This window comes from Macaca nemestrina, chromosome 3 (genome assembly GCF_043159975.1).
Source record: "Macaca nemestrina isolate mMacNem1 chromosome 3, mMacNem.hap1, whole genome shotgun sequence".
NCBI lineage: Eukaryota > Metazoa > Chordata > Mammalia > Primates > Cercopithecidae > Macaca > Macaca nemestrina.
Genome location: NC_092127.1, coordinates 154,931,878 through 154,951,359, shown reverse-complemented (window position 1 = coordinate 154,951,359; position 19,482 = coordinate 154,931,878). Strand labels below are relative to the sequence as shown.

At 38.9% G+C, this 19,482-nt stretch overlaps 1 protein-coding gene and 1 pseudogene across 8 annotated transcripts in view; one reads left to right on the top strand and one right to left on the bottom strand.

The window, feature by feature from the left end:
* Positions 1-19,482, bottom strand: part of LOC105487701 (ATPase phospholipid transporting 8A1) — a 266,324-nt gene that overhangs the window by 61,001 nt on the left and 185,841 nt on the right. For all 8 annotated transcript variants that reach the window (XM_011751245.3, XM_011751247.3, XM_011751246.3 and 5 more), the window contains one exon: positions 16,512-16,684. In XM_011751245.3, the coding sequence (XP_011749547.1) occupies positions 16,512-16,684 (173 nt within the window). The remainder of the gene's footprint in view (positions 1-16,511; positions 16,685-19,482) is intronic.
* LOC105487700 (small ribosomal subunit protein eS7-like) lies at positions 1,761-2,362 on the top strand (annotated as a pseudogene).

Below are 19,482 nucleotides of genomic sequence, written 5' to 3'. Positions count from 1 at the left end.
AGGATTTAAATTATTCACAGTTCTCTTCTGTTCCACTGTTGCCTTTTCTTCTTTGGTAGAAGAGACTCCATGGAAAAAGACTACGTATCAAATGTGTACTGTAAATGTCCCTTTCTCTTCCCTGTGGCTCCACAAACAGAGGGTGGTCCTTCGTGATACAACCTAGACGTGCACTAAGTGTAATATGCTTTTCAGATATTATTTTGGCTGTAGTTTCTGCACATGTTACTCATTATTTTTCTTATTTGCTATGCAGTAACTCTCACTGCCCTGTGAACACTAGACCAGAGCACTGGAAATTTTTACCATTTAAGCTAAGAAATATATAGGTGGTCCATCTTATATGAAGCTTGTTTTGCACTCTTTTGATGGGATTAGCTAAATGAATCACCTTTCTAAATGAAATATGAAGATTATATGTACATATATATATACAAATATAGATAGATATATAATAAAGGATAATTTAGGGAATTTTTTATAGGTAGCCAAAAGGAATACAATAATTTATCCTACTGGATTGTGTTTTGGGATTAATAACCTAAAAAATTCTTACATATACACAAAATTATACTAATACAATATGATCTCAAAGACTTATGCTGGAAACTTAAAAATTACTATAAAGTTGCCTTTAGAAGGTAAATCTAGAAAACTTTTTAGGAAGAATATGAAGGAATATAGTATTTTCTAGTTCTCCTGAAATGTTTTATATAGTGACCAAGCCCAGTATTTACTAAATTTCTTTAACTTCCTCAAACTTTAAATTTGAGGTCTGTTCCAGGTGCCTGTTTAGAGGTCAGAATCATTAGTGAGGGGATCTGCTGTGCTTTTCTTTGCAACAAACTTCCTAAGATTTCTCCTGTGAATATCAGTGTATTTCCCACTGACTCATATTTTGTTGACTACTTAAAGAAATTACAAAAGGAGAGAACAACGTAAACTAGAAGATCTTACTTGAATCCTTCTGAACTAAAATTTGGCAGGTTCATTTATAAAATTTTACATTGAGAAGAAATTAAGATAGAGCAAAAGAAAAAAACCTGATATACAAAACTACAAAATATTTTTAATTACTCTAGAAACTCACCATCAACTTGTTACTGGAATGAAAACAGCAGCTTACATGGCAAGTGTTAAAAAATGATACTTAGCAATACGGTACATAATGAAACATTCAACCACTTTTGGTAAGAAATCGCGCTATTCAAATGACTGATGAGTGAGAGCTCTCCTAGCCTCCAAAACCTACATCTGTTGATATACTGTGCAGTTGTGGGCATTCAGGAGACCTTACAATATAGGGATGGAGTCTACAGAATTAAAATACAGATAGCCTTTCCATAGGACAAAAAAGGAAAGCAAATTTAAAAAATATTTCCTTTCTGCAATGCATTTTAGATATAAAACTTCTCTTTTGTGGAATTTATGTGGTTATAGGTAAACATACTGCTGTCTGTTTCAATGATTCAGATAAGTAGTTTAAATAGGGACCGTTTCTATTGATGGTGTGTATTTGATTATACATATATGTGCACGTGTGCACTAATTAGCAAATAGACCTATGAAAGGCACTAAAAAGGAAACTCCGCCTAGTATAGATATTTATTATGGTATTCACACCAGAAAGCTTAGTTTATCTACAATACTGCTGTTCATTTTCTCTTCAGAAAATATCTTCTAGTTATGTTGAACCTAGCACTGTACTCAGCACATAGCAGATTTAAAACTGGTAGCAGGCTCTTCCTAAGCTGGTGCTTAGCAAGGAGAAGGCCATGTTCAGTTCAAACACCATGACTGTGAAGCCCAACAGTAAGAAACCAAACGAGTTAGAAGAGTCTGGCATCTTCCAGGCTCTTCTGGAGCTGGAGATAAACTCGGACCTCAAGGCTCAGCTCAGGAAGCTGAGTATTACAGCAGCCAAGGAGCCTAAGTTGGTAGTGGCCTGAAAGCGATCATAATCTTTGTTCCTGTTCCTCAATTGAAATCTTTCCAGAAAATCCAACTCCGGCTAGTACGTGAATTGGAGAAAAAGTTCAGTGGGAAGCATGCTGTCTTTATTGCTCAGAGAATTCTGCCTAAGCCAACTTGAAAAAGCCACACAAAAAATAAGCAAAAGCATCCCAGGAGCTGTATATGACACAATTTTTGAGGACTTGATCTTCCCAAGTGAAATTGTGGGCAAGAGAATCTGTGTGAAACTGGATGGCAGTTTAAGTAAATTTAAAAAAGGTTCATAAAGGTTCATTTGGACAAAGCGTAAGAGAACAACACGGAATGCAAGGCTGAAACGTTTTCTGGTGTCTATAAGAAGCTCACGGACAAGGATGTTAATTTTGAATTCCCACAGTTTCAATTGTAAACAAAAATGGCTAAAGTATATTCACAGTAAAAAAAAAAAAAAAAAAAAAAAAAAAAAAAAAAAAGAAGGTAGTGGAACTAAATAAATGGAAATGTTACAAGACAGACACATTTGGCTGGGTGCAGTGGCTCATGCCTGTAATCCCAGCACTTTGGGAAGCTGAGGTGGGTGGATCATGAGGTCTGGAGTTCAAGACCAGTCTGGCCAAATACCAGTCTCTACTAAAATTCCAAAAAAAAATTAGCTGGGTGTGGTGATGTGCACCTATAATCCCAGCTACTCGGGAGGCTAAGCCAGGAGAACTGCGTGAACCAGGGAGATGGAGGTTGCAGTGAGCTGACATCGTGCCACTGCACTCCAGCTGAGGTGACAGTACAAGACTCTGTCTCAAAAAAAAAAAAAAAAAAAAAAGAGAAAGTAACATTGCCATTCTCATTCATTTTTGACTATTCACTGTTAAGAAGCAGAATCCGTTTGATAAGGTTCGTACCTAGAGTATAAAGGGAACTATGTAAAGGACATTGGATTCTCCAGGCTCTCTTCCATGTGTAGGGAAGACAGGAAAAAAATTATTATGTAGAGAAGGAAACATTCACCTCTTCATGGGAAAGTGGGTATATTCAGAATGAAGTAGGGCCAGCTGACAGCGTGCCTCTACACGCCACAGTAACAAACTTGTAATGTCACAGCCAGCTCTAAGCAACAGGAGATGTTAAAAGTTTTTGATATAAAAAAGAGCATGGTTGAGGCTGTTCCTAAAAACATTAATTTGGATTGCCCAAAGTATGTTTTATATATATCTGAATATGATCTAGGGAAAGGACGATGAAAATCAAAACAAAAACTCAGAGGGCTCCAAATAAAAGTGGCTTCAAAAATGACTCTGAGGTTTCAAATTTGGGTGACTGGGAGAATGAGGGTCTAAACATAAATGGAAAAGGCAAGAAGAATATTGACAGCGGAAAAGTATCAGGGAAGTTCTAGATACTCAGAGTTTACATAGTAGTGGGATACCCTAGTGGACTCATTTAAGTAGGCTGACTGAAAAGTTGGAACTGGACTTGGAAAAGACTGCAGAGTTGGGAATGTGCCTTCAGGTGTCATTCATTCAAGTATTTCATGATCCTTTAGTATGCGATTAAATCTCTGTGGAAGAACAGAAGGAAAAGAAAGCAGATCTCAGGACCTTTCTTCTGCCCCCAAGAGTTATTAAGGACTTTTATTGAGCTACTATCCTGGGAGTTAAATATTGTCAGCCTGTATGATAGTAGTCCCTCTCTGTACACCTGCTCTGAAGAGATAGAAATTTTTCCTGTATGGAACAAGGCCATGCCACCTGTTTAGGGAGTCTCGCCAATGGGACTGGTGTGCTCTCAACTGGGAAGCACTTCTATTCAAGAAGGCCTAGAGTGCTTCCCCTTTCAGCTCCCCCCTGTTGTGACCTTGCTCTCAGAGTGGCCTCCGTTCTCTTCCCATTTCTAGTATGTGACTGGAGCACACACGCCCTGTGATCTCTTTTCCTGTGACTCTGGGGAGGTAAGGAAGGGACAAATTTTTTTTAAATTTAAACTGATAAATTAATTTTTTGAGATGAGGTCTTGCTCTCTTGCCCAGGCTGGAATGCAGTGGCACAATCTTGGCTCACTGTAGCCTCAACCTCTTGGGCTCCAGTGATCCTCCTACCTCAGCCTCCTGAGTAGCTGGGACTAAAAATGTACACCACCATGCCTGGATAATTTTTTTTTCTTTTGTAGAGATGGAGTCTCGTTATGTTGCCCAGGCTGGTCTCGAACTCCTGGCCTCAAGCAATCCTTCCACCTCAGCCTCCCAAAGTGCTAGGATTACAGGTGTGAGCCATCATGCACGGCCCAAATTGGAAGGTTTAGGTTGGAAGAAAATCAGCTTGCTCTTCTCTGCCTCATGACCTTCCTGTGCTGTGTAGGTAAGTTTCTCCAAGGAACCTTCTCTCACCTTAAAATTACCTAGTGGAAGATGGAACAATTGGTAGCACAGACCATTGACAGAAACTAAAATACAACTCTGAAGATGTCAGGAGTTAAAAAAGGAGGCCAGTAAATTTCAGGGTCATAATTATCAACTAAAAATCCAAGAGAAACCTTTGCGGCGATAGGAAGTGGTGAATACTTGGGAGAAGCTGAGCAGCATGGAGGAAAAGAGTGGTATGCAAGGGATAACGGAAGAACACACAGACGGGCAAGCTTTCTGGCGGCACTGTTCCCCGCCCATAGCACCCTGTTTGAGCTGACCAGCATGAGGGGGTGAGACTGGGCTGGATGGAGCCTCTCTCATTGCAACTGTAGAGTTTGGCTTAGGTTTGGAGCTTATGAAAACAAACCCAAAATAACATGCTTAAAAAACAAAACACTCCAATTCCAGGAGTACATCCTCAGTGCCCTAAAGCTAAAATGGCAGAAAGAATTCCTACCCAGGCCCTGGAACAGGAAAGCCAGATCTTCCTGGTCAACTTAAAGGCACAGAGCCAGGCAGGGACAGGAGCCAATAATATAGCTGTGCTGACAGACCCCCGAATGCCACCTCACACAGGGAATGCCATCAGAGGGCGGCTGCCTCTAACAAGAGGAGCGCTCAGGTAAAGGAACTAGGGGGAAACAGGAATTTAATAAAATGAGATTGGGCCCTGCTTCCAAATTTACCTAATTAGGACTTAGCTTTTGGTGTTCTTCCAAAGGGATATTAATGCCTGTTAGAAACAATAGGGAAAAACGTCCTTCAGGGAAGCTTTTAAGACAGGAGAGAATCATGAGCGAAAAAGAAATACAACTTACAGGACCTAGTAAAAACAGATATAAGAATTTTAAAAAAGTATAATAACCAACCTTAGAGAGGAACATGAAATTAGGAAAAGCAGTTATGATGAACTAACTGAAAACAATAATATGAAAAATGTAACTGCTAAAATAAAGAATCCAATGGTGAACTGAGTATGATATGATGCAGCCTGAAAGTTCAAATCCAAAATTTCTCCAAGACATCAGCCAATTAAAGGAAAGATTGTGGAAAAAGGGGAAAAGAGGAACAGAGGGACTATATGTATACAAATGGGAGTCCAAAAAAAGAATATGAAGGAAAATATAAAAAGTAATGACTAATGATTTTCCAGAAGAAAGACATATATCCTAAGATTGAAAGGGCTCACACAGGGCCAAAAACATAGATAAGAAATGACACCTATACCTAGACACATTATGGTTAAAGAATAAGAAAAATTTCTAAAAGCTTTTGGAGAGAAAAAGGAGCTTACTTACAAAAATATAAGATCAGACTAACCCTGGATACACACACAAAATCACTGTCTACAGTTCCTATCTCTTTACTGGAGAGGTGGGGGCAGGAAATGAAGATATACTAAAACATATGGACATTTAAGGGGAAAAATTAGCACAAATAGAGTTACCAAAACACAAGAAATAGAATAAAGTATAAAGTTTCAAACCGGCATAGGAAAATCTGATCTAGAGAGTGAAAGTTAGGGGGAGGAAAAAAAAAAAAAAAAGAAACAAAATCATAATAGACAGAAACCAAAATAAATGGGAAGAAATGAGGTCCAAATGGGAAGAAATGAGGTCCAATATAGCAACAATTACAATAACAGTTAATATAATGTTTATTTGCACCTAACACATTGAATTCTCAGAACAATCCCATAAATTACTACTGTCACCATTTTACAAACGAGGAAACCAAGGCATGGAGAAACAATATTTATTAAGGTTTAAGGTAAAATGGCAAGTGGTGAAGCTAGGATTCAATCCCAAGCAGTGTGGATTCAGACACAGCATTCTTTTATTTTTTGGAACAAGGTCTCACTCTGTCGCCAGGCTGGACTGCAGTGGTGCCAACTTGGCTCATTGTAGCCTCGACCTCTGGGGCTCAAGTGATCCTCCTGTCTCAGGACCACAGGTGTATGCCACCACACCTGGCTAATTTTTAATTTTTATGGAGACTCAAGGTCTTACTTTGTTGCTCAGGCTGGACAGACACAGCATTGTTAATCACTACATTATACAGAAGGATTGAACATAACGATTTGGAGAAAAAGCAAAAGACGAGACACATAATGAAACAAAGAAAAGCCAGGTTAGCAAATTAAATATCAGACCAAAAACAAAACAAACAAACAAACAAAAAATTCAGGACACAGAAGAGGCCATAATGGTCAGAGAGGAATCTTTATATATGACAGTATATAATATATACTGTCAGACAAAATATACACTTCACGTGAAATATTCAATTAGGCTACACAAGAGAAAATTAGATATCATTTATAGAGCAACAAACATTTTAATAATAGGTGCCATGTATTAGCTCACTTATTCTTCATAACTCTATGAGAAGAACAATTTCTATCTCTATTTTAAAGATTAAAAAACCAGGGCCGGGCGGGGTGGCTCATGCCTATAATCCCAGCACTCTGGGAGGCCAAGTTGGGTGGATCACCTGAGGTCAGGAGTTTGAGACCAGCCTGGCCAACCTGGTAAAATATAGGTCTCTACTAAAAATAGAAAAATTAGCTGGGCGTGGCGGGGGTGCCTGTAATCCCAGCTACTCGGGAGGCTGAGGCAGGAGAATCACTTGAACCCAGGAGGCAGAGGTTGCAGTGAGCTGAGATCACATCATTGCATTCCTGCCTGGGCGACAGAGCAAGACACCATCTCAAAAAACAGATTAAAAAAACTAAAATCGGAGAAGTAATCTGGTGTTCAGCTACTAAGAGGTAGAGTCTAGGCTCTGGAAAGTCTAGCTTCAGTTCCTGAGCACTACAGCACAGGGCAACACTAGCAGAGGGAAAAAGAGTGGATTGTTTAGTAAATGCTATTGAAAGAATTTGCTCATGATGCAGAAATGAGTAACAAAGGATCCCCCCTCCTTCATAGCATATACGAAAATAAACTCCATATGTGTAAAAGACCTACGTGAAAAAACTAAAGCTGTAAAGTTAACAGAAGAGGCGGGGTGCAGTGGGTCATGCCTGTATTCCCAGCATTTTGGGAGGCTGAGGCTGAGGCGGGCGGATCTCTTGAGGTCAGGAGTTTGAGACCAGCCTGGCCAATATGGTGAAACCCCATCTGTACTAAAAATACAAAAATTGCCGTGCGTGGTGGTGGATGCCTGTAATCCCAGCTACTTGGGAGGCCGAGGTAGGAGAATCGCTTGAATCCAGGAGGCAGAGGTTGCAGTCAGCTGAGATTGTGCCATTGCACTCCAGCCTGGGCCACAGAGTGAGATTAAAAAACAAACAAACAAAGTTAACAGAAGAAATTGCAGGAGTGGGAAGTCCTTTATATCCAAAAAGTGCAAACCATAAAAGGAAAAAATTAGTGGAGTTTGACTATGTCAAAGCCAATGGTTTCTGTTTAAGGAAGGGTATCACAGGCAAAATTAAGAAGGGAGCCAACCTAGAAGACATTTGCCACATCAATAATCACCAAAAAAAAAATCAATGTCCAGAATACACAGAGTTCTCAAACACAAGCAGGAAGAAAGAGAAGAAACCCAACAGAAATTTCAGTATCCCTTTCCCCTCTTCAATGTACCGCTTTTCTTCATAGCAACATTACCACTAATTTTATATATGTCTATTTGAGATATATCAATTATTACCATTCATATATACACAAACACACACACAGCAATTATTGTCTTTTGAATATTTGTGTGTATACTTATGTTATTGAACAACAGCTATGATGTGAAGGCTGGGATTATTTTTTTCCCATTGTTCACCGCTCTATTTCTAGTACTTAGTAAGGTTACTGGCACACAGTGAGCACTCAGAAAACACTTGCTGAATGAGTAAGTGAATGAATAAATTTCAAAAGCAGAAACTGAGAAAGGTAAATACTCCTGTGAGAAGCTCAACCTCTCTAGTAATCAGAGAAATGAAAATCAAAACAACAAGGTGTCATTTCACAACCATCAAATTGGCCAAGTTATAAATTCACTAATACTATGTATTGTTATTGAGGCAGGGAATCAGCAATTCTATTCCATGGATCTGGGTTGGCACACTAGTATAGCTGTTTTGGAACAATGTGGCAATTCTGATGGGAAAGAAATATACATATACCCCACAGCCAAGCATTCCCATACCCCCCCACCCCACCATATATGTATGTATCTCCTAAAAAAACCTCTTGCCTCGGGGGCATAGAGAGGCTATACATTGCAGTACTTTTCATGGTAGCAAAGATTCAGAGGAAAACTCTGTGATATCCCTATGAGAAGAGAGAAACAAAATGTATATGCATTAGTGTAATATGCATTAGTGTATGTATATGCATTAGTGTAATAACAAGCAGTGATAAGAATAAACAAACTTGGCTAGGCGCAGTGGCTCACACCTGTAATCACAGCACTTTGGGAGGTCTAGGTGGGAGGATCGCTTGAGCCCAGGAGTTTGAGACCAGCCTGGGCAACAAAGGCAGACTCTGTCTCTAAAAAAAAAAAAAAGTTTAAAAATTAGCTGGGAGTAGTGGCGCAGGCCTGTTATCCCAGCTACTCAGGAGGCTGATGTGGGAGGACAGCTTGAGCCTTGGAGGTCGAAGCTGCAGTGAGCTAAGATCAGGCTGCACTCCAGCCTGGGCAACAGAGCAAGATTCTATCTTCTCAAAAACAAAAACAAACAAAAAATAAATTTGTTTTACTTGTGGTGACATGGATATGTCTCAAAAACATGTAGAAAAATAAAGGTAAAAAAATTTCTGGGTGGGCGGCTCATACCTGTAATCCCAGCCCTGTGGGAGGCTGAGGCAGGTGGATCCCTTGAGCTCAGGAGTTCGAGACCAGCCTGGGCAACACAATAAAAGCCCGTCTCTACTGAAAATACAAAAACTTAGCTGGGTGTGGTGGCACGCATCTGTGGTCCCAGCTACTTGGGAGGCTGAGATAGGAGGATCACGTAAGTCTGGGGCTGGGGGGTGGAGTAGGTAGAGGTTGCAGTGAGCCAAGATTGCACCACTGCAGTGCAGCCTGGGTGACAGAGACTCCAACTCAAAAATTTTTTTTTTACTGGAGTATCATTATAAACGCAAACCTTTTCTTCAATTCAATACACATGTAATAGATATTTTTCACAGAATCACATATATATAACTAAAGTACAGCAAATGGATGCGAACATATGAAACACTTGAGAATATTTTTTCTAAGGTGAAGTAAATAGAATAGGACTGGGGATAAGGGGAATACACAAAAAACACATAAAAATCAAAGAGCAATTTGCTTTACTTCAAGATTCTAGGGAGATGGCTAGCTTGCACATCTCCTCATTCTTTTGCTGGCATGTCCTCTAGCACCTTGCTGGTGCTTTCCCTAGAACAGAGGGAAGGCACTGCAGTGACAGAGCAGGCTCAGATATTTATGGCCCTGGGTTCTTCCCTTCTCTCTTGCTGCTACATGTAAATATGTATTGACATCTCATTGTAAAACAAATTCATGTCCTTATTTTCAGGGATTTTCTTGGTTACAATGGCACGGATAAGTTTAATGGAGCCACCAGATTGTGCAGCTGGCACCATAAAAAGAATGTCCGTTTTTTTCAAGGAATTGTGGAGAAAGGGACACCTGCCAGTGAGGAGAGATGAGGAAATGTTTCAGTTTTTGAGAAAAGAAAGGAACAGTCTAGAAATTACTCTCCTTGGAGAGACTAGGAGACCTTAGCGAGAATTCCATCAGTATTGCAGGAAAATTCTGTTTTAACTACCTCCCTCCATGTTCATTCATGAGCTACAGACACTTTATTATGGCCCCAGGGCTAAATTTAGGCAACAGCGGTTTTATTGGAACACGGCCACACCCATTCATTCACGTATCATCTAGAGCTGCTTTCATGCTACAAGTGCAGAGTTGAGTAGCTGTAAGAGAGAAAGCTGTATGGCCTGCAAAGCCTAAAGATACTTACTCTCTGTCCCTTTACAGAAAACATATGCCCCACCCTGCTCAAAACACCAGGCCCTTCTTTAACTTGTCCTAAGTCGAAATGGCTCACATAGGTTTCCTGAAAAGGAGGTAATCACTGGAAACCATCACGGGTTCAGGGAGAACCAGTTACACCAAGCTAACTCTGCTTCCCTTTCCCACACAGTGAGGTCTGTAGGCTGACAGGTCAGAGAAATGCCATAGGTTCCACACATCACGTCCTTAGCAAATCAGAACTGTCGGAGAACTGTACGCAATCTATTAGGTAGATTTGTATTTGACTGAAGAACAGAGGAGAGTGCTGATGTACTGGTTTTGTAAAGCTTTAGGGAGGCCTTCAGTAGAAAGCTACAGAGCACTGCATTTAAAATTTACGAAACAGAAAATAATCATCAAGAATTTGGATGTGGTTGTGGAAGGTATATTTGCTTATTCAAAGTTAGTATGAAACAAAACAGAAAAATAGTAAAATGAACAAGAGGGATGGTGATGGAAATCAAGGTAGCAGTTATCTTTGGGAGGCGCCTCAACTAAAGGGGGCATGAAGGGCTTCTTGGGGGCTGGTCCTGTTTGGGTGCTTGTCACAGCAGTGTGTGCACTTTGCAAAAATCCCAAGCTGTGCATTTATATTTTATGTACTTTCCATTACAGGTTACCTATCTCATCAGAATTATGTAATCTGCAGTTCTGATTGTGTGTGTGTGTGAGTGTGTGTACTGGTGATGGGGGCAATGGTGATAGTGGTTTACCTAAAAGGAGTGACACCTAAAACTTTAAAATGTTGAATTACGGTAGGCTTCTGTAGCATTTAGATTTCTTATATATTTTTAGACATTTTATTGTCAAATATCAACTTCTCTGGTGGTGGTCATCATAATTGGCTAACAGGCTGTAATATAGCCACTGCAGTGCCTTTAACACTACTCAGTCAAGGTGAAATAGCAAAGGAGATGGGCAGGGCTGAGCAGACGATTATTATGTTAAAGCAAACTATTGGCATTTTATGAAGTTATAAAACTTATTCAGTGTGTCCTCTTTTAGCTGTACACGTATGAAAGAAATATTCTCTCAACATTTCCAACATTTATTCATATTTTCTTGGAAGCAAATATAGGGTTGACATTCATTAACAGTTTGTAAGTCTTTTCAAAGCCAAACATCTGCTTGGCATCCAATGGTGTTCAGAAATTTTTTTCTTTAAAGGAATGTCTGTTGAGCATTTATTAGCTTCATTTGTACTTTATGACTACTTTTTAAGTAGAACATATATTTAGAGAAATTCTTAAAGCTAAAGACAATCTCCAAAGATTTAAGAAGTAGATCTGCCTTTATTTAATGCACTCATGCTATGACAGCAAATATTCAGTGTCCCTTTAGACTTCTTGCAGGACCCCTTGATAGGAGTAAGGTGAAAGGTTTTGCCTGGAATGCCACTCCCAAATGACAACACTCACGGAAGTCAAGTGTTTTTTATACACTATGGGGAAAATGGCCTAAAAGGGGGTTAAACTTTGATTAGAGATGTTGCAAGTAGGAAAAAATGCTTACTTCAATTTAACTTTTGCTTTTCAGAAGACATGAGTACATAAATTATGTAGAAGAACGATGATTACTAGACAGTCTAAAAGCTGGAGGCTCTAAGCCAATTTTCAACCAACTGTCACAGAACATAAGTTTCAAAATATGTTTAAACTAAACTGACAACTACAGAAAAAATGTAAGATTCTTTGAAAGGCTGGGTTATGTGAACTGATGAGGACCTCAGAAACCACATGCTATTTAACACACAGTAATACTTCACTGCAACATTCCCACTCTCTTCTGGAGGGAATATCAAAAGAGGTAGAACAGATGCTTCCCCAAATTAAGCTGATCCCAGCAGTAGAAAGACTATTCCAAGCAGAGTGGCCAACAGAAGGAAGGTTCATCCAAAACCTAAAAGGGCTAAGAGAGGTCCTTTGGCCAGCAGCTTTCCAGCCGGGACAAGATAACCCAGGAAGGGGGCTTGTGTGTATTTCCCACCCTACTATGACGAAGCTGGTCCACTTTTACTTGCTTTCTACATCCGGGTTCCCTGGAAGACTGGAATCACTGATATTCCAATCTCTTCATTTTACAGGTCACAAAACCAAGGCCAGAGAGATTCCATCAGATATCCAAACTGCCAAAGCAGTAGAGCTAGAACAAGCATTCTGTGAATCTCTAGATAAAATGCTTTAATGCCAATTATACAGGCCATAAGACCAGAGTGCATAAAGCACTGGTCCCTGAGACTAAGAATTACTTATTTAGTACAGTTACTCCCCAGGATAGCCCTTGATTTCAGTTGTATCCATAAATCTCCATGAGTCTTAGAACAAGCTGTTCTCCCTATGTCTACCTCTCCAAGGAGTTTCAGTGAGTCTGTAAAACCCCTGAAGGGCTTCATGCAATTTTACATGTTTGTGTGCATGTGTACTTCTTCTGGAGGGAATGGTCTATAACTTTCATTTATTCTCCAAAATTATCTGTGATCACACCAAATCATGAGAATCAGTGAGCTTGAGTGAGGGAGTACAGGGGAAGAAGAACCACAAAGGAGCAGTTTAAAAGTGGGGAAAATGTATCAGAAACTATAAATTAGATGCCTGATTCCTATTAAACTATTCAAGTTATGCAGGTAAATACAATGTTAAAAACAAAAGCTGCACCGTATCTATGAAAGAACAGTACTTGGTCAGGCGCAGTGGCTCATGTCTGTAATCCCAGCACTTTGGGAGGCCGAGTGTGTAGACTGCCTGAACTCAGGAGTTCGAGATCAGCCTGAGCAATGTGGCCAAAGCCTGGCTCTACTAAAAATATAAAAAATTAGCTGGGCATGGTGGTACACACCTGTAATCCCAGCTACTTGGGAGGCTGAGGCATGAGAATCACTTGAACCTGGGAGGCGGGGGTTGTAGTGAGCTGAGATTGTGCCACTGCACTCTCCACCCTGGGTGACAGAGTGAGACTCTGTCTCCAAAAACAAAAACAAAAACAAAAACAAAACAAAAAAAAAAAAAAAAGAAAAGAAAATACAGTGCTTGTTAGACTGATAAGAACAGATTTCATTCTACTTCTTGGGTTTTATATACTTAAGAAAAATATTTGAGGCATAACATTCAACCTATACTTTGGAAACCAAAACCACCAGGACTCCAGAGCCCTGAATAAATTTGAGGTGGGGGGATTAGTTCTGTCTCTGAAAATTTCCTTCAGAAAACAGCGGTAAGAGAGAGACATAATGTCTGCTGCCTGGGAACAACTGTTTCTTTCAATTCAGCTGAAGACTCTGGAGGGACAACACTCATCTTTATAACTGTGCCAATGAAGCAAACACTAAAAACTGCCTCATTCTGCTGCCTGTGCTGATAGTATCAGGGAAGAAAGTGGCTGATGCAATCCTGATGATGGAACTAATACAGAGACTCTCATTACCTGTTATAGGAAGGCTTTCCCCTTTACTTCCACTCTACCTAGGGCTAAAGAGAAGACTGCACAGGAAGATCAGATTCTGAATTATCTGCATGTGTGTGGAATGACAAGCAGTAGATTGGAAAATAGTTTAAATTTGAGAGAAAAGCCCATAAAGCCAGCATGAGCATAAATGAATTTGGGAAACAGTACTGAACTGTATTTTGAAATAACAATCAGTATTTATCTGGAGCGTCTATCTTCTAATGGAGTAAAATAGAGAATTTCCTGAGGCCAGGAGATTGTAATCATTCGAGAAACGAGGAGTGACACTTGGGTTTAATTGGAAAGAATGATACGCAGAATGGCCCACCTATTCCTATCCAGGGATAGAAGCATTATCATGGAAATTATACTTTGAGGTCAGTAAGCAAAATGACAAGAAGATGATCTGTGCCAATAGTTTAAATGCCAAGAGGCACCAGGCCAAATAGGTGCACAGACATAAATCTGGCAGTGGCACTGATGTAATTATGGGCTTAGATCAATTCTCAAACATGCCGGAAGCTGAACCACAGTTCTTATGCGAAAAGACAGAGTATGAAGGTAATTACAAGAAAAAAGCTGAGGAAAGATATGTGACTTAAGAAAAAAAAAAACAAACCCTTAAAACTTAGAAATAAAACTCAGTGTCTGCATAGGGACCTCATGGTCTTGAAATATGCATAAAACAGAACCGAGGGAGGAAGGGGCCACACACATCTTTATAAGCTCGGTTTCAGAGCTGAGTCGCACGTGCATGGCAGGGTGTGATTCCCTCCCAGGGGTCTGGGGCCTGGAGAAGCCCAGAGGTCCATGTGACTTGTGAGCATCCAGAACAAGGATTTTGGGAGGGAATTCCACAAGCACAGAACATATTTTTTCTCCCTTGACTCTGCTTTCTAGTTTTTCTTTCCCTCTGCTATTGTTTAATTTTGTGGTTCGACTTCTTGAAGAATGGTGGGAGGTACTGTGTTAAGCAATGGTTTAAGAATGAGGCTCCGCTGCAATTACTGCAATATGAAAATTGGCCTCCCACATCTTTCAAACCAAATTGTGATTTGACTTAAAAAGAAAGATACATGAAGGAGAGCAGGTATCAAGTGTTACTCATCTTTTACGTGTTGCACTGTGCCCAGCACACAGAAAGTAGGCACATAACAGATGACTCTAGGGAACTGGCCATCTTATCTAAACACTTCTATATTCTGTTTCATGTTTCCAAGTAGGAGCCAGCAATCATAACACTTTTGCGCTTTTGAGCAATCTTTTGTTGATCCTTATGATCCCATTAGTGAAAGTGGTTAAGTGACCAAATCTGGCATATTATTCTGATGAAAAGTGTCAAAGTTGAACATTAGTCACACTTAGTCAAGATATTTGCAAGGAATCAAGCAAAATCACTGTAAAAGTAAGTTTTAAATAGCATGAGAATATCAAAGTAAAAATGAGTCGAAACAATTTTCAATCTATGATGAAACAAAGAGCCTGATGACTAATATTAAACATCTGTACAATATATTGTCCAAGAACTTTATAGCAATATTATTTGTTAATACATACCACAGAAAATAAAACGAAATTATATGACTAAAACAATTAGACTCCTGGGAAAGATAAGCAACTCTTAATTCTCTGAATATAGTATAATTTTATAGGCTAAAATGATGCTTATAAAGGATATTGAGAATAGTTTAAATTATATTTCAGAAAGTATATCTCAGCTGAAACTTAGGAAACGTCTATAAGGTATGGCTAATTCATAATATCATAAACAAAATATTTAAGTGAATAAACCCAGACAAAAAAGGTACAAAAAGCATAACTTTATTAGTAAATGTCTTTTTAAAGAAAATGATAAAAGCACATACAATCGTTTTAAAGATAATACCAAAAGCACAGATTCTGATAAATCTTTCAGAATCCCTGCTAACATTTTATCTCCCAGGAAAAGAAGGCAATTTGAGAAACTGCTACCTTGGATCTAGACCGATCAACTCCTAAGATTCAATAGTGAATGACAAAGGAGAAATCCTCAGTTTTCATGGTGATCAGAAAAGAGGAGCCTGGGCATATTTATCATATTCACGAACCTACTTTAGGTCCTAGGAAGGCAGAGTTTAAACAATTTATACATAAATATGGGGAAGATTCCTTGACAAAAAACTCAGGAAGGACTGGAGCTATGTCGTTTACAAAAATGCAGTTCTATGAATTAGGCCTTGATAACTCAAAAGAGATTTTAATTTAGGATACAGGCAATTTTATAAATTAGAAGGCAAAGGAATGTATAGCCAATAAATACCTCTCAGAAAAAAGCCCAGTTATTTGGAAAATGATTCAGTTTGTACCTTTCATCATGCTATTCCCCAAAAATAAGTCTTAGCAGCTGGATTAAAGATTTAAATATAGAAAACACGACCGTTAAAGAAACGACCCAGGTGGAAATGCAGGTAGATAATGAATTTTAAACAAAGATAATGGCAAGAAACCTGTAGATTCAAATGAGGAACAATACTTGTTAATGATTGTTAGGACTCACTTTTTAAAACTAACAAATTCCATCCCAGTTTGTGAACCTCGGGTCTTGAGTGAAGACGTTAGTAAGTAACCTAACTTTTACAAACTCTGGATTACTTTCATTGACGTTTATAAATCAAGAACTTAGGATGAAGTCACTCCTTACTAAAATCGGACACTGTTAAGGAGAACTTACCGACAGCAAATGACAGCTTTGCATGACAAAGCTAAGTCCAGGAAATACTGTCGTACTCCAAAGGTTAAGGCATATTTGAGGGTTTTCCCATCAATTATAAGAGCAAAATCATTCTCTTTCCGGAGAGCATCACCGAGGGTAGTACAGTGACGGCTGAGAGTTTCCCTTGTTCCCTGGAATATTAAACAAGCAAAAATGCCATCAACATTTACTCCCATTTGTTCTACTATGATGCCTTAAGGATATCTGGCAACTACATTTAGTTATCTTCAGTGCTTTTTATGTTTCAAGTTGCTTTCATATACTTCCAGTCATTTGATTCTCACTAGCCCCTCAGAAGCCTGGACAATTGTTATCAGAAAAAGTGAGTTACTTGATTGAAGTCACACATCTGTTCCTCGCACAGTTGGGACTAGACTATAAGTCACCCGTTCCTCAGGTGATTCTGTAGTCTTTGCTCATTATTCTAACCACAACTGTTTGAAATGCTTGTTCCCCGGTGCCGTAAAGAAATAGCACTTGAACATAAATTTATTTAGTAAGGTCATTTTTACTTTTTGCAGAAAACACTCGCCAGCAGTTTTGCCACGAGAGTACACTGAACAAAGGAGACAGGGTCGTGTATAACCTGACGCGTTCACCCTACTGCTGTGTCCGGTTTCCATTGGCTGGAATGGGACCTCATATTCAGTATTTGTCCCGCTTGGCTAGCAACTTAGAACCTTTTAAAAGAGGCAAAGGTAAAGGAGAACAAAGGAAGGAGAAAGTAACTTGTGGAATGCTGAGAAAGGTAAAAACACTTTTAAATAAGGAAGAGGAACAGGCTATGACCTAATGCTTGCTTGGACCAGTATAAGCATGCCAGGGCAAATATTTAGGCTAAACTGTGCGAGCTAGGAACATAAAGTACATGATTTCTTTATTACGGCTAGCAGATATTTAAGAATGTTAGCCCAGGTCTTTGAATAAATTTTGCTTTTAACCGAAGTTACTATTTCTTCCTAATTAGATGGGGAGCAAAGTCTTTGAAGAGGAACCTGTACTTTTTACACGACCATGCAATCACAATACTGCAAACATATTTTCAGTAAATTATTTCGTTAAAAAATTGTGTTAATTTATGAGCTAGTCAAAGTTGCTTCTCCATGAATCAAGGGAAAAAGTTGGGGAATATATGCATCACGCAACTATGTTTTGGTCAACAGACTGCATATCCCATGGTGGTCCCACGAGACTGTGAGACCATGTTTTTACTGTGCCTTTTCTATGTTTAGATATACAAATACCATTGTGTTACAGTTGCCTACAGTATTCAGTACAATAACAGGCTGTACAGGTTTGTAGCCTAGGAGCAATAGGCTATCTCGTGTAGCCTGAGTCTGAAATGGGCAATGCTATCGAGGTTTGTGCAAGTACCTTCTATGATGTTCACACAATGACAAAATTGCCTAATGTCATGTTTCTCAGAATGTATCACTTCATTAAGCAAACTGTAATTTAAATAATTTACGGGCATTCTTTCAAAAATCCTCAATGCTATTGAATTTAACTCCTAGTAACTAAGAGGAGGAAATACAGAATCTGTAAACTCTTGCCACTTTTATGAACTGGCTTTTGTAACTTTAATCATGATTTCATGATGTTGTATTTTAGTTGGGGATGGTGACCTGTGACTTGGTAATCTTGATGGATCAAAGAAAAGAAACCCTTCTATCAATGAAGAGTTCACTTTCAGGGACAATAAAAGCCTTTAGTGTCAAGGACAGCTTTGTTCACCTCAACTATACAGAAGGGATGTATTTCTCTCCCTTTGTCAAGAACTGCTTTCCCAGCTCTTCAAAGGGATAAAGTTTCAATATATTTAGTTTTTCTCCCCACATCCTATAGATTCTTCCTATAACCTAATGGAGCCAATTTTCTATTTCACAAGAACCCTACCATGGTGAAGAAACACAACACTGGCCTGGCCCAAGGAAATATAATGAATAATTCCCCTCCTATCAGATTTCTGTTCTGAGTACTAAGCCTACAGTTATTTATAAAATAAGTACAAATATATATTTATATAATAAAATATACCTACAATAAAAATACAGTACACTTACATAACAATTTTTATTATATTCATGGGATTTACAATTATTATTCCAATTTAAGCATGTTGTTTTATATATATAGTCATTTTATAGTTATTTCACAGAGAAGCAAAGGGATAGGTCATTACATTTTTATGTTGGGGATTTTTGAAGGTGTTTTTACATTTGTATGCAAATATGGTTCACACTATGTTCTGGAATATCAGAATCCTTTTACCAAAAGAATAGAACCAAGTTGTACTATAAAGAAAGACTGCCCAACTTTCCTAATGCTGAAGCTTCACTTAACAGTTGCCCTGTTCCCCATTACACACAGTGACACAAAGGACCACTATATAACAGCATTCTTTGCAAAATTTTCTGTTCACACTTTACATCAGGGGTGGGGGGAGAGTAGCTATTTTAATTTACAAGCCTCACCCTCCTGTTTCCTGCTAGAAATTTTTGGCCCAAGAGGACTTAAAGAAGTGAAAAATGCTGGTAATAATTCCACAAGCAAAATTTACTAATGACAATCTATAACAGATTTCCCCTGGATTATCTTAACAGCAAATTCATATAGAGTAAATGAACAAATAAGTCAGTGAACTGATAAAAAATATTTAGCACATACTACACACTAGGCATAGTTCTGAGGGCAACACATAGAGATGCAACATTTAAGTTAACACTTGCTACCACCCTGAGCAGGAGGTACTACTGTTATCTCCATTCTGCAGATGAGAGTATTTCAGTTCCTTGCTTAAAAATATGTGGCTATTAAGTAGTAACATCAAAGTGAGAATTAAATTTCGGTGGTAGCCTGTCTTTCTCTATACAATCCAGCAAAAACAAAACAAAACAAAACAACAAACCAAACTTCAGACAGTACCAGG